Source organism: Aethalodelphis obliquidens, unplaced genomic scaffold, assembly GCF_003676395.1.
Source record: "Aethalodelphis obliquidens isolate GAN/ISIS:26980383/991018 unplaced genomic scaffold, ASM367639v1 scaffold27, whole genome shotgun sequence".
Classification (NCBI taxonomy): Eukaryota; Metazoa; Chordata; class Mammalia; order Artiodactyla; family Delphinidae; genus Aethalodelphis; species Aethalodelphis obliquidens.
The window spans coordinates 15,343,214-15,369,425 of record NW_020837971.1 but is presented as its reverse complement, the minus strand read 5'-3'; the positions used below and the strand labels follow the sequence as shown (position 1 = coordinate 15,369,425).

Sequence of the window (26,212 nt, the reverse complement as noted above, 5' to 3'; positions counted from 1 at the left end):
TTGATTGCCCCAAATCCCAATTAGATCAAATTCTTAACAGCCAAATTCTTCCCCAACCACAGCAGATCATTGGCAGGAAAACAGTGGAGGGTGGGAGGATACTTTTGCAGCCAGGTATAAGAGTGGTTGAAGAGTGACAGCCTGACCTTGAGAAAGGAAACAGAGATTGAAGTTGCCACGTAGTATGAAGATGCATGTTTGTTAGGACAAGCTAACAAGAAAAGTGATGATCTGCGCTTTATTGTTTTGAAAGGCAAGAAGGCACATAACATATTAGACTTTTTTTTTAAAAAGAGTTGGTGTGTTAAATTAGGAAGATGGCGGAAGAGTAAGACGTGGAGATCACCTTCCTCCCCACAGATACACCAGAAATACATCTACACGTGGAACAACTCCTACAGAATACCTACTGAACGCTGGCAGAAGACCTCAGACCTCCCAAAAGGCAAGAAACCCCGCACGTACCTGGGTCGGCAAAAGAAAAAAGAATAAACAGAGACAAAAGGATAGGGACGGGACCTGCACCAGTGGGAGGGAGCCGTGAAGGAGGAAACGTTTCCACACACTAGGAGCCCCTTCGCGGGCGGAGACTGCGAGTGGCGAGTGGCGGAGGGGGGAAGCTTCGGAGCCGCGGAGGAGAGCGCAGCAACAGGGGTGTGGAGGGCAAAGCGGGGAGATTCCCGCACAGAGGATCGGTGCCGACCGGCACTCACCAGCCCGAGAGGCTTGTCTGCTCACCGGCCGGGGCGGGCGGGGCTGCGAGCTGAGGCTCGGGCTTCGGTAGGAGCGCTGGGAGAGGACTGGGGTTGGCGGCGTGAACACAGCCTGCAGGGGGTTGGTGCACCACGGCTGGCCGGGAGGGAGTCCGGGGAAAAGTCTGGACCTGCCGAAGAGGCAAGAGACTTTTTCTTCCCTTTTTGTTTCCTGGTGCTCGAGGAGAGGGGATTAAGAGCGCTGCTTAAAGAAGCTCCAGAGACGGGCGCGAGCCGCGGCTAACAGCGCGGACCCTGGAGACGGGCATGAGACGCTAAGGCTGCTGCTGCCGCCACCAAGAAGCCTGTGTGGGAGCACAGGTCACTCTCCACACCCCCCTTCCGGGGAGCCTGTGTAGCCCGCCACTGCCAGGGTCCCGGGATCCAGGGACAACTTCCCCGGGAGAACGCACGGCGCGCCTCAGGCTGGTGCAACGTCACGCAGGCCTCTGCCGCCGCAGGCCCGCCCCGCACGCCGTGCCCCTCCCTCCCCGCGGCCTGAGTGCGCCAGAGCCCCCGAATCAGCGGCTCCTTTAACCCCGTCCTGTTAAAGGAGAACAGAGGCCCTCCGGCGACCTACACGCAGAGGCGGGGCCACATCCAAAGCTGAGCCACTGGGAGCTGTGAGAACAAAGAAGAGAAAGGGAAATCTCTCCCAGCCTCAGGAGCAGCGGATTAAAGCTCCACAATCAACTGATGTACCTGCATCTGTGGAATACATGAATAGACAATGAATCATCCCAAATTGAGGAGGTGGATTTTGAGAGCAAGATTTATTATTTTTTCCCCTTTTCCTCTTTTTGTGAGTGTGTATGTGTATGCTTCTGTGTGAGATTTTGTCTATATAGCTTTGCTTTCACCATTTGTCCTAGGGTTCTATCCGTCCGTTTTTTTTTTCTTAATAATTATTTTTTTATTTTAATAACTTTATTTTACCTTATCTTACTTTATTTTCTTTTCTTTTATTTTCTTTCTTCCTTCCTTCCTTCCATCCATCCATCCTTCCTTCCTTTCTTTCTTTCTTTTCTTTCTACTTTTTCTCCCTTTTATTCTGAGCCGTGTGGGTGAAAGGCTCTTGGTGCTGCAGCCAGGAGTCAGTGCTGTGCCTCTGAGGTGGGAGAGCCAACTTCAGGACACTGGTCCACAGGAGACCTCCCAGCTCCACGTAATATCAAATGGCGAAAATCTCCCAGAGATCTCCATCTCAACACCAGCACCCAGCTTCACTCAACGACCAGCAAGCTACAGTGCTGGACACCCTATGCCAAACAACTAGCAAGACGGGAACACAACCCCACCCATTAGCAGAGAGGCTGCCTAAAATCATAATAAGTCCACAGACACCCCAAAACACACCACCAGACGTGGACATGCCCACCAGAAAGACAAGATCCAGCCTCATCCGCCAGAACACAGGCACTAGTCCCCTCCACCAGGAAGCCTACACAACCCACTGAACAAACCTTAGCCACTGGGGACAGACACCAAAAACAACGGGAACTACGAACCTGCAGCCTGCAAAGAGGAGACCCCAAACACAGTAAGATAAGCAAAATGAGAAGACAGAGAAACACACAGCAGATGAAGGAGCAAGATAAAAACCCACCAGACCTAACAAATGAAGAGGAAATAGGCAGTCTACCTGAAAAAGAATTCAGAATAATGATAGTAAAGATGATCCAAAATCTTGGAAACAGAATAGAGAAAATGCAAGAAACATTTAACAAGGACCTAGAAGAACTAAAGATGAAACAAGCAATGATGAACAACACAATACATGAAATTAAAAATACTCTAGATGGGATCAATAGCAGAATAACTGAGGCAGAAGAATGGATAAGTGACCTGGAAGATAAAATAGTGGAAATAACTACTGCAGAGCAGAATAAAGAAAAAAGAATGAAAAGAACTGAGGACAGACTCAGAGACCTCTGGGACAACATTAAACGCACCAACATTCAAATTATAGGGGTTCCAGAAGAAGAAGAGAAAAAGAAAGAGACTGAGAAAATATTTGAAGAGATTATAGTTGAAAACTTCCTAATATAGGAAAGGAAATAGTTAATCAAGTCCAGGAAGCACAGAGAGTCCCATACAGGATAAATCCAAGGAGAAACACCAAGACACATATTAATCAAACTGTCAAAACTTAAATAGAAAGAAAACATATTAAAAGCAGCAAGGGAAAAACAACAAATAACACACAAGGGAATCCCCATAAGGTTAACAGCTGATCTTTCAGCAGAAACTCTGAAAGCCAGAAGGGACTGGCAGGACATATTTAAAGTGATGAAGGGGAAAAACCTACAACCAGGATTACTCTACCCAGCAAGGATCTCATTCAGATTTGATGGAGAAATTAAAACCTTTACAGACAAGCAAAAGCTGAGAGAGTTCAGCACCACCAAACCAGCTTTACAACAAATGCTAAAGGAACTTCTCTAGACAAGAAACACAAGAGAAGGGAAAGACCTACAATAACAAACCCAAAACAATTAAGAAAATGGGAGTAGGAACATACATATCGATAATTACCTTGAATGTAAATGGATTAAATGCTCCCACCGAAAGACACAGACTGGTTGAATGGATACAAAAACAAGACTCATATATATGCTGTCTACAACAGACCCACTTCAGACCTAGAGACACATACAGACTGAAAGTAAGGGGATGGAAAAAGATATTCCATGCAAATGTAAACCAAAAGAAAGCTGGAGTAGCAATTCTCATACCAGACAAAATAGACTTTAAAATAAAGACATTACAACAAAGAAGGACACTACATCGTGATCAAGGGATCGATCCAAGAAGAAGATATAACAATTGTAAATATTTATGCACCCAACATAGGAGCACCTCAATACATAAGGCAAATACTAACAGCCATAAAAGGGGAAATCGACAGTAACACATTCATAGTAGGGGACTTTAACATCCCACTTTCACCAATGGACAGATCATCCAAAATGAAAATAAATAAGGAAACACAAGCTTTAAATGATACATTAAACAAGATGGACTTAATTGATATTTATAGGACATTCCATCCAAAAACAACAGAATACACATTTTTCTCAAGTGCTCATGGAACATTCTCCAGGATAGATCATATCTTGGGTCACAAATCAAGCCTTGGTAAATTTAAGAAAATTGAAATTGTATCAAGTATCTTTTCCGACCACAATGCTATGAGACTAGATATCAATTACAGGAAAATATTTGTAAAAAATACAAACACATGGAGGCTAAACAATACACTACGTAATAACAAAGTGATCACTGAAGAAATCAAAGAGGAAATCAAAAAATACCTAGAAACAAATGACAATGGAGACACGATGACCCAAAACCTATGGGAAGCAGCAAAAGAGGTTCTAAGAGGGAAGTTTATAGCAATACAATCCTACCTTAAGAAACAGGAAACATCTCGAATAAACAACCTAACCTTGTACCTAAAGCAATTAGAGAAAGAAGAACAAAAAAACCCCAAAGTTAGCAGAAGGAAAGAAGTCATAAAGATCAGATCAGAAATAAATGAAAAAGAAATGAAGGAAACGATAGCAAAGATCAGTAAAACTAAAAGCTGGTTCTTTGAGAAGATAAACAAAATTGATAAACCATTAGCCAGACTCATCAAGAAAAAAAGGGAGAAGACTCAAGTCAATAGAATTAGAAATGAAAAAGGAGAAGTAACAACTGACACTGCAGAAATACAAAAGATCATGAGAGATTACTACAAGCAACTCTATGCCAATAAAATGGACAACCTGGAAGAAATGGACAAATTCTTAGAAATGCACAACCTGCCAAGACTGAATCAGGAAGAAACAGAAAATATGAACAGACCAATAACAAGCACGGAAATTGAAACTGTGATTAAAAACCTTTCAACAAACAAAAGCCCAGGACCAGATGGCTTCACAGGCGAATTCTATCAAAAATTTAGAGAAGAACTAACACCTATCCTTCTCAACCTCTTCCAAAATATAGCAGAGGGAGGAACACTCCCAAACTCATTCTACAAGGCCACCATCACCCTGATACAAAAACCAGACAAGGATGTCACAAAGAAAGAAAACTACAGGCCAGTATCACTGATGAACATAGATGTAAAAATCCTCAACAAAATACTAGCAAACAGTCCAACAGCACATTAAAAGGATCATACACCATGATCAAGTGGGGTTTATTCCAGGAATGCAAGGATTCTTCAATATATGCAAATCAATCAACGTGATACACCATATTAACAAATTGAAGGAGAAAAACCATATGATCATTTCAATAGATGCAGATAAAGCTTTTGACAAAATTCAACACTCATTTATAATAAAAACCCTGCAGAAAGTAGGCATAGAGGGAACTTTCCTCAACATAATAAAGGCCATATATGACAAACTCACAACCAACATCGTCCTCAATGGTGAAAAACTGAAAGCATTTCCACTAAGATCAGGAACAAGACAAGGTTGCCCACTCTCACCACTCTTATTCAACATAGTTTTGGAAGTTTTAGCCATAGCAATCAGAGAAGAAAAGGAAATAAAAGGAATCCAAATCGGAAAAGAAGAAGTAAAGCTGTCACTGTTTGCAGATGACATGATACTATGCATAGAGAATCCTAAAGATGCCACCAGAAAACTACTAGAGCTAATCAATGAATTTGGTAAAGTAGCAGGATACAAAATTAATGCACAGAAATCTCTGGCATTCCTATACACTAATGATGAAAAATCTGAAAGTGAAATCAAGAAAACACTCCCATTTACCATTGCAACAAAAAGAATAAAATATCTAGGAATAAACCTACCTAAGGAGACAAAAGACCTGTATGCAGAAAATAATAAGACACTGATGAAAGAAATTAAAGATGATACAAATAGATGGAGTGATATACCATGTTCTTGGACTGGAAGAATCAACATTGCGAAAATGACTCTACCACCCAAAGCAATCTACAGATTCAATGCAATCCCTATCAAACTACCAATGGCATTTTTCACAGAACTAGAACAAAAAATTTCACAATTTGTATGGAAACACAAAAGACCCTGAATAGCCAAAGCAATCTTGAGAATGAAAAATGGAGCAGGAGGAATGAGGCTCCCTGACTTCAGACTATACTACAAAGCTACAGTAATCAAGACAGTATGGTACTGGCACAAAAACAGAAATATAGATTAATGGAACAGGATAGAAAGCCCAGAGATAACCCCATGCACATATGGTCACCTTATCTTTGATAAAGGAGGCAAGAAAGTACAGTGGAGAAAGGACAGCCTCTTCAATAAGTGGTGCTGGGAAAACTGGACAGGTATATGTAAAAGTATGAGATTAGATCACTCCCTAACACCATACACAAAAATAAGCTCAAAATGGATTAAAGACCTAAATGTAAGGCCAGAAACTATCAAACTCTTAGAAGAAAACATAGGCAGAACACTCTATGACATAAATCACAACAAGGTCCTTTTTGACCCACCTCCTAGAGAAATGGAAATAAAAACAAAAATAAACAAATGGGACCTAGTGAAACTTAAAAGCTTTTGCACAGCAAAGGAAACCATAAACAAGACCAAAAGACAACCCTCAGAATGGGAGAAAATATTTGCAAATGAAGCAACTGACAAAGGATTAATCTCCAAAATTTACAAGCAGCTCATGCAGCTCAATAACAAAAAAAACAAACAACCCAATCCAAAAATGGGCAGAAGACCTAAATAGACATTTCTCCAAAGAAGATATACAGATTGCCAACAAACACATGAAAGAATGCTCAACATCATTAATCATTCGAGAAATGCAAATCAAAACTACAATGAAGTATCACCTCACACCAGTCAGAATGGCCATCATCAAAAAATCTAGGAACAATAAATGCTGGAGAGGGTGTGGAGAAAAGGGAACACTCTTGCACTGCTGGTGGGAATGTGAATTGGTACAGCCACTACGGAGAACAGTATGGAGGTTCCTTAAAAAACTACAAATAGAACTACCATACGACCCAGCAATCCCACTACTGGGCATATACCCTGAGAAAACCATAATTCAAAAAGAGTCATGTACCAAAATGTTCATTGCAGCACTATTTACAATAGCCAGGACATGGAAGCAACCTAAACGTCCATCAACAGATGAATGGATAAAGAAGATGTGGCACATATATACAATGGAATATTACTCAGCCATAAAAAGAAACGAAATTGAGTTATTTGTAGTGAGGTGGATGGACCTAGAGTCTGTCAAACAGAGTGAAGTAAGTCAGAAAGAGAAAGACAAATACCATATGCTAACACATATATATGGAATTTAAGAGAAAAAATGTCATGAAGAACCCAGGGCTAAGACAGGAATAAAGACACAGACCTACCAGGGAATGGACTTGAGGATATGGGGAGGGGGAAGGGTAAGCTGTGACAAAGTGAGAGAGTGGCATGGACATATATACACTACCAAACATAAAATAGATAGCTAGTCGGAAGCAGCCGCATAGCATAGGGAGATCAGCTCGGTGCTTTGTGACCACTTAGAGGGGTGGGATATGGAGGGTGGGAGGGAAGGAGATGCAAGAGAGAAGAGATATGGGAACATATGTATATGTATAACTGATTCACTTTGTTATAAAGCAGAAACTAACACACCATTGTAAAGCAATTATACTCCAATAAAGATGTTAAAAAAAAAAAGTGTTGGTGTTTGAAAGGGGTTAGCATCAGTTATCTTAAATTTGCTTAAGGGGTTCACCTTGCTGCTCAATGCTGTAAGAAAAATGAGGCATAACTGTACTCAGTTACTGATTGAAAAATATATGTATATATTTGGCACTCATGGACAAGGTACTTAAACAAAACAGTTCACAGAAGTCTGCTGATTACATTTTCTTCTATCACTTGGGTGACTAAGGTAAATACGAAATACTTGTCAATTATAACATTGCCACCCAAGATCCATGTTCTTTGGAGCCTCTGGATTTTAGCTGCCCAGTTAAAGACTATTTCCTGACACTAAGTGTGTGATGTAATTAAATTTTGGCCAATTAGGTATAAGCGGGGGTGTTGTACAGCACTTTCAGGGGGCCTCCTTAAAGGGAGGGGCTATGCCCCTATGTCCTGCTACTTCAGACACGGACGTGATGGTTGGGGCACTGTATGCATCTGGGTCATGAGTGCAGGTGGCCACTGTAGGGATTGCAGCCTTGGGTTGCCTGCCTCCACACTTTTATGTAAGAGAAAAATATACTGTTAGTTTCCGCAGGGTCATTGGGTTTCTTCATTAGCAGTTGAACCTAATCTTAACTAACACACCCAGGAAAAGCCTATGGTGTCTTTCAGCTGCATCTGTCTGTCTGCTCTTCATAACTTGCCAAAAGAAGGGCTGAGACTCGATCTTCTAAAACCAAAATCATCATTCTTGGTGACCTCATTTGAAAAGAAACAGGATCGTTTAAGCTTTAAACAGATAGATATTATTCTAGATCTATAACACATCCTGATTTTTATCACTGGGAACATTTTGAACTTTCTCTGAGGTGTTCAACTCCTACGCTATATACACCTGAAAAATTGCTCTTTTTATTTTCAATGTTATTTTTTTCCCTCTAATTTATGTATTTAGTCATTTGTAGTTTACTTGATTTCTTCCTGTGTCCATGGAATAAAATTTAAGTGCTGTAAATGGCCATACAGTGAAAAGCAAGTTTCTCTCCCACCTCATCGCCTAGCCATACAATCTCTCTACTTGGAGAAAATCACCCTTCCTTCCCTTCCAGGGAAGGGGGATGTATACACTAGGGATGTATACATGTATCAGTGTATACACTAGGGAATACGTATAGATCATCTCTTTTCCCATAAATGGTAGCATATTATACACACTGTTCATCATCATACTTTTTCAATTAAAAATACACCTTGACCATTGTTTCATACCAATTTAGACCTGCCTCATTCTTTCTTTCTTGTTGTTATACTACTCGGTTTATTGTTTATGATTTATATGTAAATGGATGGGCTGGGGTGTCAGACCACACATCCCACTAGTCCACTATTCCACTGTGTGAGTGAATCGTCATTTATTTCACCAATGCTCTACTGCTGAACATTTAGATTGGTTCGGATCTTTTGCAATGATCAACAATGCTGCAATGAAGATCCGAATCCATTAGTCATTTCAATTGGATGTGAATATGTCTGTAGGGCAAATTTCTAGATGTAGATGCTGAGTCAAAAGCAGGTGCATTTAGAATGAGGATAGATATCACAAAGGTGCCTTTCATAGAGGATGAAGCAAACTTCTGCTTACTCCCACCTACACTCCTGTATAGAGTGCCTGTTTCTCTACACCATCTCCAAAATAGAATACTGCTAAGCTTTCTGATTCTTGACATTCTCATGAGGGAAAATGGTATTTCACAAGGCTTTAATTTACATTTTACAAAATAGTGAATGAGGGTGAGTATTTCCTCCCCTGGGAACTATCTACTTATATTCTTTGCTAATTTTCTATTGCGCTGCCGATCATTTCTTACTGATCTGCAGAATCTCTTCCTATATTGAAAGAAATGGCCTTTTGTCTGTTTTATGCATTACAATGTAGTAAATATTATGTCATTTTACTTTATGTTGTATTTTTGCCATGTGGTATTAAAAAAGTAATTTTACTTGACTATCTCAATCTTTTCCTTTATGACTGACAGTTTGTGTCACATCTATAGCAGCATTCCTTACTGCAAGATTAAAAAGGAAAATCCTGTCATTTTCATCTTTTTGTTGTTTTTTTAAACATTCAACTTTTTCACCCACGTGGAATTTATTTTAGCATAACGCGTTAGGTTTGGGATCTAAAGTTTTTTTAAGATGGGTTCCCATTTGTCTTAATATATTTTGCTAAATAATTGTGTTTATTTTACAAATTTACCCTCTACTATAGGGCAAATGTAAAGGATGGGCTAAAAAGTAGTTATGCAGAGGAATAGTGTATTTTACACGTTCCTCTGGTATACAGGAAGACAGTTAAGTGAATCATATATTCTTGAACATATTTACAACATATAGTTGTAAGAAATAATTTTTTGTCAAATATAGAAGAGAATATCCTTCAGAGGTATGTTTACACACAGGCAATGCACCAGAACAGTGACATTTTCCAGGACCTGTCCAAGATGCTTGATTGAAGCTGTGGGTGATGGGAGGTCTGCAAGGTTCAGTGGGTAATTCTCACCCATGGACTCAGCATGCTGTCCACAGTCACGCAACGTACTTATAAAGTAAACCAGCTTAATTCTCACAACATCCCATTACAAATTACACACGTCATGGAACCTCTCGTAAATGATATTCTCAAAACCTTAATTGCTAAATCTGCTCAGGCTGTGGTTGGTCTGATAAAACTGTAACCCAGAAAATTCAATGTTATATAAACACGGGTAGAAAAAGAAATGGAGAGCTTATCTTATTAAATAGTACTGAAGTATATGCATTTTGGAGAAGTAAATATCTGGACGCTAGTGATAAAAGAAGTATTATTGTAGTTGCACAGATAAGAGAAATACCTTACAGATGTATTGCATACTTTACAAAAATGCTTTCTGATCCATTATCACATGTGATTTTCAAAAAACTCTATAAACTAGATCCATGTCAAAACAAGAAAAAAAAGACATGGGTACCTTTAATAAAGGGAATAGTCCTCAAAGAATTATATCTTAAATGAATGACAGTCCTTGTTTTTAAATACAAAATCCCATTACTACGTGATCCTGCAATCCCTCTTCTGGGTATATATATCCAAAAGAACTGAAAGCAGGGACTTGAACAGATATTTGTACACCTGTGTTGATACCAGCATTATTCACAATACCCAAAAGGTGGAAGCCACCTAAGCGTCCATCAACATATCAATGGCTAAACAAAATATGGTATTTACATACTATGGAATGTTATTCAGCCCTAATAAAGGAGGCAATCCTGTCACGTGCTATAACATGGATGAACCTTGAAGATATTACGCCAAGTGAAATAAACTGGTCGCAAAAAGACAAACACTGTATGATTCCACTTATATGAGGTACTCAGAGTAGCTAAATTCAGAGAAAGAAAAAGTAGAATGGTTGCCAGGAACTGGGGAGAGGGAGAAATGGGGAGCTATTGTCTAATGGGTACAGCTTCAGTTTTCCAAGATGAAGAAGTTCTGGAGATGGCCGCACAACACTGTCAATCTACTCCACCACACTGAACGGACTGTACCCTTCAACATTGTCAAGATTGTAAATTTCATGGTATGTGAATTTTCCACAGTAAAAACCAAAATGTCTTTTCCAAGACCCACATCTCACAAACCTGGCCAAAAACTTCTTCATTAACCGTGAATGTGAGGTCGAGGATGTCTGTGATGTTGTTGTCTTTCATCCATTGCAAGCTCTGGTGGAATTCCTCATCCAGATATTCCAGGTCACTCAAATCACAGGGCCTGGGTGTATTCAAAGGGAGAAAGGTAAACGGATTGTTTCAATAGACAGCTGCCCAGACCTCATGCCAAAATGTGGTTATGTCACTCCTGGCTAAAGTGACACAGACGTATTCTAACAATTGGATACTTTTGAATATACTGATGAATCTTTTTAGTTCATTCAGTAGTTTTTTATTGGAAAAGGAAATTTTAAAATGTTTACAATAATAAACACAAAATGATTACTGACTCAGGGGCTCTCCATGGCCGTTGGAGAAGAGTATCATTTGAAAACAACTAAATTATAGACAGATCAATTCTTTTTTTCTCTTTTTCTTCTTCCAGTTTTATTGAGATATAATTGACATACGGCACTGTATAAGTTTAAGGTGCACAGCATAATGACTTACATACAAGGACAGATCAATTCTACTTAGTAGTTTCATGCAATGCTTGTAATGTTACTATATTTATATAAACTGATTTATATCTGTTATATGATGTTCTCTTATGCTTACATAAAATCTCCAAATGCATTTTTATTGGACTAAAAGGTTTATGTGATATCTAAGCACTCAGAAAAGTAAACCACCATAAACCTAACAGGAATGATTAGGGGAAAAACAGGGACAAAAGGGTCAGAGGTGCCAGAGAGGCCAGTGCCTCTGGTCCCACAGGCAGGGCCGGGTGGACACTTACAGTCTCAGGAGTGCCTTATAGAAGGGCCTTGTGAAGAAAGCGTCCAGAAGGTACTGATGGATCAGAGCCAGGCCTAGGATTCGACCACTAAACCTGAACCTGGAACACAGACAAGGCAGAGCAACTGAAGGGCAGCTGGGAAATTACACTGTTAAATATTTTCATTTGTACTGTTATCTGATATGTTTCTTCAGAGTACTCATCTTTTAAGTTGCTTGAAAAGTTTGCCAATTGATGACACAATGGAGGCATCCATTCTTCTTATTCTTTACCATAAACAATGCCTATGAACTAGGTATGTACTAAGGAACCCTCCTCTCCCCCAAGTACCCAAATAGAATCATTTTGCTGGAATCCTTTTCTCAGACCTGAGAGTATAAGGACCTAAGTGATGAAAAGAGCTGGTGGAGGGGAATTCTGGGACCCTAGACAAACAGTCAGCATTTAAAAAAAAATATTTATTTATTTTCTTTGGACACATTTTTTTTTAACATCTTTATTGGAGTATAATTGCTTTACATTGTTGTGTTAGTTGCTGCTGTATAACAAAGTGAATCAGCTATATGTATACATATATCCCCATATCTCCTCCCTCTGTGTCTCCCTCCTACCCTCCCTATCCCATCCCTCTAGGTGGTCACAAAGCACGAGCTGAGCTCCCTGTGCCATGCGGCTGCTTCCCACTAGCTATCTATTTTACATTTGGTAGTGTACATATGTCCATGCCACTCTCTCACTTTGTCTCATCTTACCCTTCCCCCTCCCCGTGTCCTCAAGTCCATTCTCTACATCTGCGTCTTTATTCCTGTCCTGCCCCTGGGTTCTTCAGAACTTTTTTTTTTAGATTCCATATATATGTGCTACCATACGGTATTTGTTTTCCTTTTTCTGACTTCACTCTGTATGACAGACTCTAGGTCCATCCACCTCGCTATAAATAACTCAATTTCGTTTCTCTTTATGGCTGAGTAATATTCCATTGTATCTATGTGCCACATCTTCTTTATCCATTCATCTGTCGATGGACACTTAGGTTGCTTCCATGTCCTGGCTATTGTAAATAGTGCAAACGGTCAGCAAGGAACCTGAGGGTCTGAATCTAAGGATATGGAAAGTTTTCTGGACCATGCATCCTCACCTATTCGGGCATTCCAAAGATACCACCTGAAGGTCTAATATGTGCCTGACCCTATGCTGGGAGGTGGGGGACCTGAGTATGAATCACATATGGCGGTCGTGCTCACGGTCAGTGGGGAGAAGTACGTGGAATCCCACTGTGGTAATCGGTAAGTGGAGCCTACGTCGTCACACATGAAGAACAAGGTCTCTGCTGGGAGGAACTGATCACATAGACCTGGTCACCTCCAGATGTAAGCGCCTTCACTGATTTAAAACCTTGTTGGGGTAAACTGCTTCCAGGCAGTTTTGCTGGTGATCTGCCTAGCTGCATGCCACGGCTCCCGAGGGCTTGGTCCCATCGTTGTCCTGCTCCTAAACCAGTTTCCCGTCTGCCTGGTCTAGCACGCTGGTTCCCTCACCCTGTGTTCTGCCCATCCCTGGTGCCTAACTCCATGATTGGGGTCTCTCCTGTCTCTTCCTATCTAACTAGATTTTCACCTAAGCATAGACTTAGCTGTGACTTTTCTCAGATCCTCCCAGTTGGAATTTCCAACTAAGCCATGACCTTTCATGAGGCTCTTTTTAGACTCAAAAGACTTTGTACTCTGTAACTGCTGTAAGAATGGTTTAAATGAATAGATTATCAGATCCTGTAATAAGTGTAATCAAATTGCCACTTTGGAAGGAGTCGATTCTTTTTGCGTGAAATAACACGTAAATATTACTGACTCCGGGGAGACCAGAGGCGAGTAGAACGTTAGTAAAGGTGCTAAAGGGGCACCGTGGACGGGGAGGCTCATGGAACAGCTGAACATCTTACAGTCCTTGAGGCCGGGGTACACCATCGGTGCTGCATCCCCCCAGGGCTCTTTCCTGATACCCCAATAACCAACGGGTCCCCAATATGGCGGCCACAATCCTGCGTACTCCATGCAGGCTTACCCACGCTAATGGACTCTGAGGCATCACAACTGATGCTCCTAACATGATGTGGGGCTGTGGCCATGTGGTGGAGACGGCGAGACCACCCACAGTGGGAAGAGAGCAAACATCCACACAGAGGTGCCTGCCAAGAACCCCCCTCACTTAGAGGTGGCCCTGAAAGGCCTAGTAAAGAGAAATGGTAATCTCAGCAGGCAGTAGTGTCTGCAGAAATGGAATAGATAAAAATATTACATGAGAATACTATTTTCAGCTCAATGTTAAAAAAGGGACTATCTCAATAAATTGTAAATTCTCCAGCAAAATACACATTATTCAAATCTATTCAAGAAGAAGAACTTAAATAGACAAATGACCATAGTATAAACTAGAAAACTTTGAGGAAAAAGAACTATGTTCAAAATTGATGCTGGGACAGTCCATACATGGACAGAAAACACCCCTACTATTTAAATAGCTCCAGAAACCAGAAAAGGGTAGAAAACTTCTTACTTCATCATTATGAGCTACCATAACCACAAAATGGAATCTGGAAAAAAGGAAAGGAAACTAAAGACATCTCACTCATACATTAAAAACGTCATAAATAAAACACAAGAGAAAGTACCAGTCTATTCCCTGAATAATGCCAGATGATTCAGGATGTTTGATTTTAGGAAACTAAGGACAATTTACTATTAGGCATTCTCTTATTAAAATTAATAACGATGTCAAGAGACAAAAATCATATGGCTTTTCTTTTTTTTGGTTAGAAGCTGAAAAGTTACTTGAAAATATTCACCATCTATGATATCACTTATATGTGAAATCTAAAAAAATGACACAAATGAACTTATTTACAAAACATAAATAGACTCACAGACATAGAAAACAAACTTATGGTTACCAAAGGGGAAAGGGGGTGGGGGAGGGATAAATTACGAGGTTGGGATTAACATATACACACTAGTACATATAAAATAGATAATCAACAAGGTCCTACAGTATAGCCCAGAGAACTCTACTCAGTACCCTGTAATAACCTATACAGGAAAAGAATTTGAAAAAGAGTTTATATATATATGTGTGTGTGTTTATATATATATATATATATACATATATATATATATCTGAATCACTTTGCTGTATATCTGACAGTAACACAACATTGTAAGTCAACTGTACTCCAATATAAAATAAAAATTTTTTTAAATGGGGTAAAAGGGGACCAAGAAAAAAAAATATCCACTGTCCATTTCTGAAGAAAAAAAATCTTTGTAGTAAACAAGGAATAGAAGAATACTTCCTTACATAATGAAGAACATTCATCTCTGCATCATATCTGACAATAAAAATACAGGGTGCTGGTTACCACCACCCTTCACACTGTTCCATCAGTTCTAGTCACTGTAGTTCATTCATTACAAGTGAAAAATGGGAAACAGATTAGAAATAACGTTTATGGAATGCCGATTGGGCCAACACATATGATGTTATCTCGTTGATCCTTGCTGCTCTATTTATGACTATGGCTATCTTCATTTCACAAGAAGTCTAGGGTCAATAATTAGCCCCGGGCAAGTGGTACACTGGGGAAACTGACCCATGTCTGCCAGAAGCCCGACCAAGCCTTTTCCTTTGTGTCCATTTTGAGAAGCTGGACAGTAGTGAGGTTAATCCTCTGGTCCAGGGGCCAGGCTGCCTGGTGTGTGACCTCGTGCCGGGACTTAACCACCTATGCTTCATTTCTTCTTCTGGAAAACGGCACCCTTCAGGTGATAACTATTATTATTTTATGTTGGCTTCCAATACCTCCTTGTGCTAATTAGGAATATTTTGATTCAAGTAACTTTCCACGAGTTTAAGCCAAAGGGGGAATTCATCATAAGTGTCTCAAGAAATGCAGGGTCAGGAATACAGTGGAGCGTCAGGTACTGGGGTGACTTCACCCTCCCTCATCCAGTGTCTCCCCTTAGCTCTTCTCTGTGCACATCTGCTCCTTTCTTCTCTCTCACTGCCAACACGGCTCATGTCTCTCAGCCTGGAGTTCAAGCCCCTAGAGAGACCAACTTGACTTTCACTGACCTAGGTCCAAATTTCCAGCATGATTCCGTGATTGTCCCAACTCAGCTTGGATGTCCACCCTGCACCAATCCTGAGCGGTCAGGAAAGCAGGGTCTGGGGAAGAGATCTCGGAGTCTGGTGTCCTGCTCAGCACTTTGAAGCTAGGATCAGCGTGGCTTGCCTCTCTCTCCACCAGGGGCTGGGATCAGATGGAGGGTGGCAGATGGGGTTGTTTTCAGCACATGGGACTGCAATGCAGACCACCCACTGAGAACTGTTTATTTGCTTTGAATGGGGTCAGGCATAAGATGGAATTTCTAAAGACAAAATCACATTGGTTTCACAGGCTGACGTGGGCAACTCGTAGGCCCTTGATATTTTCTCATAGCTGTGCGAGCAAGCCATGATAATGTGGTTTGGCTTTATATAAACACAGACAGGATGGCTCATAGCCAGTCCAGTACATACAGTAAAATATATTCCAGAGAGATGAACTATGGTCTGGGATGTGTTAGTACAGAGCACATAATACAGGGACTGCACAATTCAAATCCAAACAACAGCTTAAAAGGCAGAGACGGGAATGGAAAGCCTTTCCCAGTTGATGAATTGCCCTGACAATCTCACGAGAAAACATCTTCCAGTGCTTGTACATCTCCTTATCCGTCTCACCCAGCTTGAACGACTGCTTGCTGGGAAACTGATTGTGCTTGTTGTCAGCATTGGTTGGAAATGTGTAGGAATTAGGAGACGGAAAGAAAGTCCTTTTCTTCAGCCTATGGATGGATCACTGGAGAAACTATCCAGATAATTTAAGCGAAACGAAAGAAAAACAGTTTACTTTTTTATTTTATTTTATTTTGCGGTACGCGGGCCTCTCACTGTTGTGGCCTCTCCCGTTGCGGAGCACAGGCTCCGGATGCACAGGCTCAGCGGCCGTGGCTCACGGGCCCAGCCGCTCCGCGGCATGTGGGATCTTCCCGGACCGGGGCACGAACCCATGTCCCCTGTATCGGCAGGCGGACTCTCAACCACTGCGCCCCCAGGGAAGCCCTCATCATCTAATTTTAATAGACTCCAAAGTATTTCATTTTCTGAATGTTCTATGCTTGGTTTGGCCCTCCCCACGCTGATGGAAACCTAAGTGGTTTTCATCTTTACGCATCTGCTCACAGGTATTGGAGGGGGACAGCATACAGCCAGTCAACTCTGGGACCATGGGAGAACCTCTGAAATGGGCAGATGTCCCTCTTCAAGCATCCTCATCAACACCTCAGCAGACATCCGGGAGATTAACTTGAGTTGCCTCGGATAAAAGCAACTGCAGCCACTCTGAGCTTTCCTAACAATGCTGAGGGACATCACGGCAGGAAAGCTGAAAGCAACCCATGTTACTGGCAAAGGTTTATCTCACTTCCATCTCAGTTTTGCACATTGCAGTGAGCGTTCAAAGGCAACGGAGTTTCACATATTTCCAGCACATCTTCCCACCTGGTTTAAAAGGCCCAGCAAAGACTTGACTCTCCCCTTGAGAGGGTTACTGTTTGTTGATTCATTACTCTTCTTCATTATTCATTACTCTATTGGCAAACTCTTTGTTTGCCAATAATCCAAGAAAAGCAGTATAGTGGAGAGGACCACGTTGCAAGCTCTGATGTCAGGCTGCTTCGGTTTAACTCTTCTGACCTGTGTGACTTTGGGCAAGCTGCTTACCATCCCTGGGCTTCAGTTTACTCATCTGCACAATGGGATCATAATGGTACCTACTCTATAGGGCAATTGCTAAGATGCTGAAAGGCTTTGCCCAGGGACTAGTGGAGGTCAGTCTACCTGGATGTTTATCCAGAGACTGGCATGCCTGATCCCTTTTCCAGGCTGAGGATCCTAGGGCTACACATCCAGGCCTGATCAAAGGACGAGAATGTGGGGCTTCCCTGGTGGCACAGTGGTTGAGAGTCCGCCTGCCGATGCAGGGGACGCGGGTTCGTGCCCCGGTCTGGGAAGATCCCACATGCCGTGGAGCGGCTGGGCCCGTGAGCCACGGCCGCTGAGCCTGTGCGTCCGGAGCCTGTGCTCCGCAATGGGAGAGGCCATAACAGTGAAACCCGCGTACCACAAAAAAAAAAAAAAAAGGATGAGAATGTGGACTTGACCAGTGGACTAGCCTGCACTTTCCTGCTGTTACAGAACTGCAGACTTCTGCTTTGCTTACAGACAGCGCTCCTGTATCGCAGGGCCTGGCTACGGGCGAGGGCACAGTCCAGATTTGCTGAATTGAATTAAATCGAAAGTTATCAGTTGGTTTGATTCCAGTGGATAAACTGTACAAACCTACTGAAAATTCCTGAAACATCATTTGAAGCTTGTTCGACGAGATTAATTGTTCACATTTCCACTATCTTGAGTAGGTCTCTGATCCGAAAGATGGACAGAAAGACCAAACTGCAGAGAAGACTTGAGGTCATGGAGTCAATGTACGGGCGAATATGATGAATGTTTCACACCCAGAAGCTGAACTAACAGGTCTCTCTCTCCCTTTCTCTCTCCCTCTTCCATCTCTCTAATGAAACTTTGTGTAGGAACATGTTTTAGCAGCAGGTAGGATGTAATGACTTCACGGTGTACTTTTCAACTGATTCTTTAAACAAAAGCAGTTTGCGTAATGGCAAAAAATTTAGCCAGGAAGTTTGGGAGAGGGATTTCTTGTCCACACGTCAGATTTATGGAAGGGGAAGCAGGATGGTTTGCCAAGTGAAGAAAATAAAAGACCTAATTACACAGCATTGTAAATCAACTATACTTCAATAACATTAAAAAAAGAAAAAGACCTCATTACCCAGGAAAGACATTTTAGATAGTGCAACAAAACCCTTTAAAAAGGCTTCTAGTTAATTCCTTTATATGAAAGGGATATAAAAATGGGATAACACCCTCATTGCAGTGCCCAGGCAACATTTCAAGTCTGAAAGGTTCTGTTGTGGTCTTTCTGGTAGTTTGATGCCCTGGCATAAAACTTGTGCCCCTGATAATTGTCTCACGGTGTCTTTTCGTTCCGGCGACCGTCTCAGGCTCTTCTTGACCTGTAAGCCATCCATCTCTCTCTGTATGATTCTTGGCTTCTGCATCTTTTCATGCATCACCGCTAAGCATCAGAGATACTCCCTGTACCAGCTTCAGCCTTGAGGAACCCAAAGCTGGTCCCATCTCTGGGCCTTCCTGCCTGGAAAGGGCATCAGACAGTGTATTAGGGAGCTGTAAAGAGCTGGACACTTGGTGACAATGTGCTTGGCTCTGCTGCCTTTGGTGAGGGGACGGGGGACTGAGGCAGACACAAGAACAGCTGGCGGGACACTGAGGTCTGCTCAAAACCCGGCACAGAGTCAACAGACCTTGATGGCTTCTTCCAAACACCATGGTATCTTCCGGAGCACAAACACCTTCAGAACCAGCACTGCAATGGCAAATACCAGAGGCTCAAAAACATTTTCTTGGTCACTGAGTGAAGCCAGAGGGCTGCTAAAACTGCCCCCGGGCCTGAATGCCCCCAGACCACCGTCACAACGGCCTGTCTCCCAAGCTATGACTCTGGGACTGCACCTACCTGTTCACGGCCTACCTCCTGCACACTGACAGCTGAGTTCTAGAAGGTTTTCTCTGCAGCAGTCATGTTTTCCATCCCTGCTCATTTCCGGCTCTTCCCCCATCGCTACTTCCCTGGCAATGGGCCAGGACTTGCAGGGGTTAAGGTCCTTTAAGATGTCTTTGCGGTCCTCCGAAGAACAGAGCCGGTTCCTCAACTGTAGCACAGTTGGCATTTGCTGTCCTGTGCCCTGCAGGGTGTTTCACACACCCACCCTGGCCTCTGCCCACCAGACGTCAGTACCACCCATCCCCCCAAAGTTGCGATCACCAAAACTGTCTCCAGACATTGCCAAATGTCCCCTGCTGGGGCTGAGGCAAAACCACCCTCTTTAGGAGCAGGATATCCTAACAGGTGGCCATGGTCTCCTTTCTGACACATGGGCACCATCTGCCTCTCCTGGGCTCTCGAACGCAGTGAAGGTCACAACCTCCAGGCTTTGTGCTCCACTCTGCACACATCTGAGCAGTTTTCATCACTCCCTTAATTTCTTTTTTTTTTTTTTGCGGTACGCGGGCCTCTCACTGCCGCAGCCTCTCTCGTTGCGGAGCACAGGCTCTGGATGCGCAGGCTCAGCGGCCATGGCTCATGGGCCCAGCCGCTCCGCGGCACGTGGGATCTTCCCGGCCCGGGGCACGAACCCATGTCCCCTGCATCGGCAGGCGGACTCTCAACCACTGCGCCACCAGGGAAGCCCACTCCCTTAGTTTCTAAGTGTGCTTTCCGACTCCACCAAACCTCATTTCAGACTCCCGCCTAGAATTTGGGCTCTAGGTCTCTCTTGGGAAAAGGATGGGAGGGGAGAATAATGCCTCCCAAATGTACCAGATTATGTTATCCTTTCTGAGGGGATGATGTCTGATCTGAATTAAGAAAAGGAGTGAGCTTCCAGGAGAAGGAGCGTTGCAAGCTGGGGGAACAGCAATGCCAGAGGTGGGATCATATATGGTTTGCTTGAATAACAATAAAGAGGGCAAAAGGGCTGGACACCGGAGAGAGAACGAGAAGATGGGAGAACATGAGTTTGGAGACATTCCCCAGGAGACAGGTCATGCAGGGCTTGGCAGGCATGGGAAGGAGTGTGGATTGTATTCTGAGTGTGATGGGAATCCACTGGAGGTCCCCTGGAGGGCTGATGGGATGAACTGATTGATGTTGGGAATGATCACTCTGGATGCCGCAGGGAGAGAGGGGAGGCTGGCAAGCGTGGGAGCAGACACTCCCAGGAGACACTGCAGGAGTTCAGAGGCTCCTGCAGTAAGCCAGGTGGGAGGTGATAGCAGATGACACTGGGGTAGTGGGGGTGGAGGTGATGAGCTCAGATTCGGGATGTATCTTCATGACAGAGCCAAGAGGATTTGCTGATGGATTGGATGGGAGACGTGAGAAAAAGAGGCATCAAAGACAGTCCGTGGTCTTGGGCCAGAGCAATTGTGTAGATGGTGGTACCATTTAATGAGATGGGAAACACGAGAAGAGAAGGTTTGGAAGAGAAACTTGAGAGTTCTCTTTTAGGCCTATTAAGTTTGCAATGCTTACTAAGTATCCAGGTGGAGCTGTTGAGTGGGCAGATTGACTAATCAGTCAGGAACAGGGCCAGGCTGCAGCTGTTAATGTGGGGTCATGAGGACGGAGCTACATGAATCCATGAAGCTGGATGAGATCACCAAGGAAGTGCGAGCGGTTGGAGCGGTGGACCAAGGGCTGAGCCCTAAACAGTGCAACATCCAGGGGTCTGGAAGTTGACAACAAAGGCAACTGAGCAGGAACAGGGGATGAGTTAGGATGGGAACCAAGGGATGTGGAGAGTGTTCAGGAAAGAGGCAGAGACCGACTGTGTCAAGTGCCTCTGAGATCAAACAATAGGAGGTCCAAGAGTTGCCCCCTGGGTTTGGCAACCCTGATGAGAGCTGTTTCTGTGGAGGGAAAGGGGAGGAAAGGCTGGAGAGAATGGTAGAAGAGAAAGCAGAGAAAGTAAGCACAGATAACTCTTTGTAGGAATGTTTCTTTAAAGGGGAGCTGTGAATCAAAGTGGTAGGTGGAGGAGGGTGTGACATCTAAGGAAGCTTGGATTTGTTTTTAAATGTGAGAGAAATGACAGCGTGTTCATGCATTTTTAATCTCAACAAATTTACCGAGTGCCTCCTCTGTGCCAGGTGTGTACCAAGATATGAAGGTAAACGTTCGTTCTGAAGAATGTACAGTTCGATAAGGGGGAGAGATCTAGCAATGCAGCATTTCATTACCATGTAGCACGTGCTGTAGAAGAGGGCACAGGAGGTGTGAAAACCCAGAGGAGGGAGACTTAGCTGACTTGGGAGGGATTAAATCTAGGTAGGCTTTCTGGAGGAAGTGATGACTGAGGCGAGCTTTGAAGAATGAGTAGAAAATTAGTCTGCTTCAGAAGGCAGGGAAGGGCTTTCCAAGAAAATAAAATCATATGAGGAAAGAGGCAGGAAACAGAATGGAATATGTTTAGAACAGCAAGAAATTCACAATGACTAGAGCAGAAAGAGGGAAAGGGGGCAAGATGAGGCTGAAGAAAGAGGAAGTGGGAGGTCCTGGAAGGTCTTGTTCTCCATGCCAACGAGTTCAGCCTTTAAATTGTAGAGAATGGGGACCCACTGAAGGGCTTAAGCCAAGGGGGTGACATGCTTGCTTTGGGATTTTAGAGAAATCAGCCTGTAGCCATGTGAGGGATAGTTCTGAGGACGGACAGAGGGGAGGGTATTACAGTTTGTCCAGGGAATTGTGAGGAACATTTTGGAGATAAAATTTACAGGACAGGGAGCTTTATGTGAGCAGAAGGAGAAGAGAAGGATGACAGGAAGTGGCTCCTGGGAGAAATTAGATCTTAACTTCGAGGGGAATCAAGGTGACGATGTTTAGCAGGGATAAAAGCTGAAAGAGTTTGAAGCTCAGCAGAGAGGTCAGGATAAAAGCATAGGTTTAGAATTCATAGTTTGACATGGAGAGAACTTTATGGAAGTTTATTTTGATTCCATTGCTATAGTTTATGTAAAATTATATCTTTCCATCTGTCTGTCCATCCATCCATCCACCCATCCATCCATCCATCCATCCACCCACCCATCCATCCATCCAATAAAATAGCATGGAAGGACTTAAGGCAAAATATTAATAGCATTTGTTTCTGTGTGGGCTTGTTTCCTTATGTATATTAAATATTTTTACAATGAATGTGGGTTACTGATGTGATAAAATTATATATGTTTATTTGCATATAATAGAGATACAAGGAAAACTAGAAGACATTGGTGTCTCAGAATCTAAGGGAGTAGACTTTGAGGTAGGAGTCCATGTCTACCGCAGTGATGTTTCCATTAAGGTAGAGAGGGATAATAGTCCCCTAAGTTTGTGATTAGGTGGTCTCCACTGTTCAAGGAAAGAGCAATTTTGGTGAATACTGAGGTCAGATTTCAGTAGGTAAAGGAGAGAATGAGGGAAAGGAGCCGTAAGCAGGGGGAGAGAGTAAAGTATAAAGACAGATGAGAAAGAGAACATTTCTGGAGTAAGGGCATGGAGGAGATGGGAACAGAGGGAGCCAGAACCTCAGTGGGAGATCTGCCTGGACCGGGAGAAGGGCGATGCAGGGAAGTGTTAGGGTCGAGTGGGTATTTGTAGTCATGGTGGGAAATGGAAGTGGTCCCCTCAGAGTTTCCACTTCAGTAAGATCTGAAGGCATCTCCTCAACGTGAAGGAGTCTGGTTGGTAGGGGCTTTCAGGCCAGTGGAATGAAGGATGCATCAAAGGACAGGTGAGCTTTGCTGTAGAGCCTGCTGGGGTCAGAGAGTATGAATTAGGATTGTACCGTCTCTCAGGATCATTTCATTTTCTCTGGTGCTAGAGGTGCCGGGAACAGCTCCGGTGTTGAACATGGGAGACTGAGTTATGATATTGATCCAAGGTGGCGTTTTGCCCATCAGATGGGGTGTAAGCGTGGAGGGGAGGGGGAATTGTGTACAGGGGAAAGAGGCGTTCAGGAGGCCTGGGGTGAAGGCAACCATGCCAGATGGGCAGGGGATGGTGAGTCTGAGGTGCAAATGAACTTGGTAAGCAGCTGCGGTAGTGGGAGGAGGTGGGAATACTGGCTGTAGAATGAGGGATGGAGGGATTTTAGAGTCGTCAATTTCAGTTATGGCACAGTTCTGGGTGATAATGAGGCTGGGAGGGCCATTGTGGGAGCAGGTGGCTAGAGTGGAATGTAGGTCAAGGTCACTGGGGCTAGGAAAGTTAGTTTTTTTTTAATCTAAACTAGTATATATATATATACTATTTAATTTTTTTATTCAAGTAGAGTTGATTTACAATATTGTGTAAGTTTCAGGTGTAAAGCACAGCGATTCAGTTATACATATATCTATTCTTTTTCAGATTCTTTTCCCTTACAGGTTACTACATAATATTGAGTAGAGTTTTCTGTGCTATACAGTAGGAAGTTAAGTCTATTCTCTTCAGCACCTTTACTCAGATAATGTTTCAAGGCATGGGTTGAAAGGCGTCGCCTCCCTCATCCCCCCTCAAATTGTTTAAATATTGTAGATGCGAGGCCTGATTTATATTTGGCTTTCGTGGCTTCCCTGTGTGTGGAAACAGCACTGCAAATTAGCTGAGAAAACTTGAAGTCTTCTTCATCTGTCCTGAAAGAGACCCTGCCAACACAAGATAATGACAGGATATGGTCTTCTGACTGCTAATTAGCAACTGAAATGAATGTGTCTAGCCCAAGTGCCCTTCACTAAAATTAGCCCTGCAGGGGGCAAAGGACTAAGACCAGGGCCGCTTATTCCTCAACATGGCAACATGGTGGGCCAAATGGGCACCTCCCGTTTCCCAGTTCAGAGAAAGCTCTTCTAGAAGTAGATTATGCAGATTATCTGTATCTGTAGCGGGTTGAATGTGCCCCCCAAAGACGCATCGTCTTCCTCAACCCTGGATCCTGTGACCTTAAGAAAAAGGGTCCTAAAAACAAAAAAAACCAAAAAACAAAAAACAAAAAAAAAAAAGAAAAAGGGTCCTTGCAGATATCATTAAGGATCCCAAAATGAGATCATCGTGGATTATCCACGTGGGCCCTAAATGCACTGCCAAAAGTGCTTATAAGAGACAGAAGAGGAGAAGACACAGAAACAGAGGAAAATGCCATGTGAAGACAGAGTCAGAGACTCAAGTTATGCAGCCACAAGCCAAGGAATGCCTGGAGCCACCAGAAGCTGAACGAGGCTGGGAAGGATTCTCCCCCTGAGCCTGGGCAGAGAACATGTCCTTGCTGACACCTCCATTTTGGATTTCTGGCTTCTAGAACGGAGAAGACCCAGTCTGTGGTAACTTGCTAAGGTAGCTCTTGGAGAGGAATATAGTTCCCAATGCAAAGGACACCCCTCTTCCTTCATCTTCTTGGACATTGATTACTAAATCTATAATTGCAGAGTTTATACGTTGACCCACTAAAGTCATATTTTTAATTTCATGCAAGAGGAGAATTTATCTAATTTTCAATAAGACACAGACTCTGGTTCCATGCCCAGAATTATATAGGAAAGTTGAGCAAAACATGCTGCTTGCCTGGATAACTGAAATGTTCTGAGATCTGCTGGGTAAAACAGGAAGGTGAAGGTTGAAAAGGTCTTAATTATCTGAGCTGCAAAGACCAGAGAATAAAGGAATAACAGCGTCACTGTGCTCTAGGCAAAACCCATAGCGCCCTACTGACCCTTTAAATGTTGTGTCCTTCTCTGCCTGTGACTCATTAAGCAATGCACAGTATTACACAAAAACTGAGTCAGGGGAAAAAAATAATCAATTTGATATAACCTAAACAACTTTTAGGTTTTTCATTCATTCAATCTTTCAACAAATCATATTGAGGTACCTACCATTTTTGAGGCACTGTCTAGTTGCTGGGGTACTTAGAGCACGACAGACAAGGCTCCCAAGCTTCCATGGGGCATACAGACTAGTGACATTATGGTTCAGGAAATTATTAGAGTTACTGAACTACTACCTAAGTCTCAACTGAAATGACATTCTGTAATTTTCACCTGACTGGCAAAATAATAATGGCTCTGACAACATCATGTTCTCATGCTACACAAAAGCATACGTACTGGTATAACCACATACCAGGAATACTTGAAGCTATCTAAGTAATTGGTTCTGAATTAATTGTATTGGTAGAGGGGAAGTAGGAGAAGCATAAACAATATATAAATGAATCAACATGATGTCAGGGCTTGCGACTATGTTCTATTTAGCTTGATTGTTTTGAAGATTTATCGACTGATTATATTTTTCTTTACAGCATAGAATTAGTTGATATTCTTTGAGATGAGAATAGAAGAAGAAAGTCCCTAGAAGTCTGGATAGTAAGGAAAGCCAATCTTGGAGTCTACGTTTGCTATTCATCATCTGAAACCTGAAAGTCCTTCATGCCCCTTTGTGCCCCAGAGGTCCCAAGGCATCTGTCTGGTCCGTTCCCAGCCTGTGCCTGAGGGTCTGTCTCCTGGATTATGTCACACACTTTCTTAGATGTCTGGAGTGATTCCCA

General features: G+C 42.8%; 1 protein-coding gene across 1 annotated transcript in view; it reads right to left on the bottom strand.

Annotated features, from left to right (window-relative positions):
- Positions 1-26,212, bottom strand: part of HECW1 (HECT, C2 and WW domain containing E3 ubiquitin protein ligase 1) — a 260,620-nt gene that overhangs the window by 11,468 nt on the left and 222,940 nt on the right. The window contains exons 22-23 of the mRNA XM_027123988.1: positions 11,901-11,999; positions 11,093-11,222 (exon numbers count right to left, since the gene is read on the bottom strand). Coding sequence (XP_026979789.1) covers positions 11,093-11,222; positions 11,901-11,999 — 229 coding nt within the window. The remainder of the gene's footprint in view (positions 1-11,092; positions 11,223-11,900; positions 12,000-26,212) is intronic.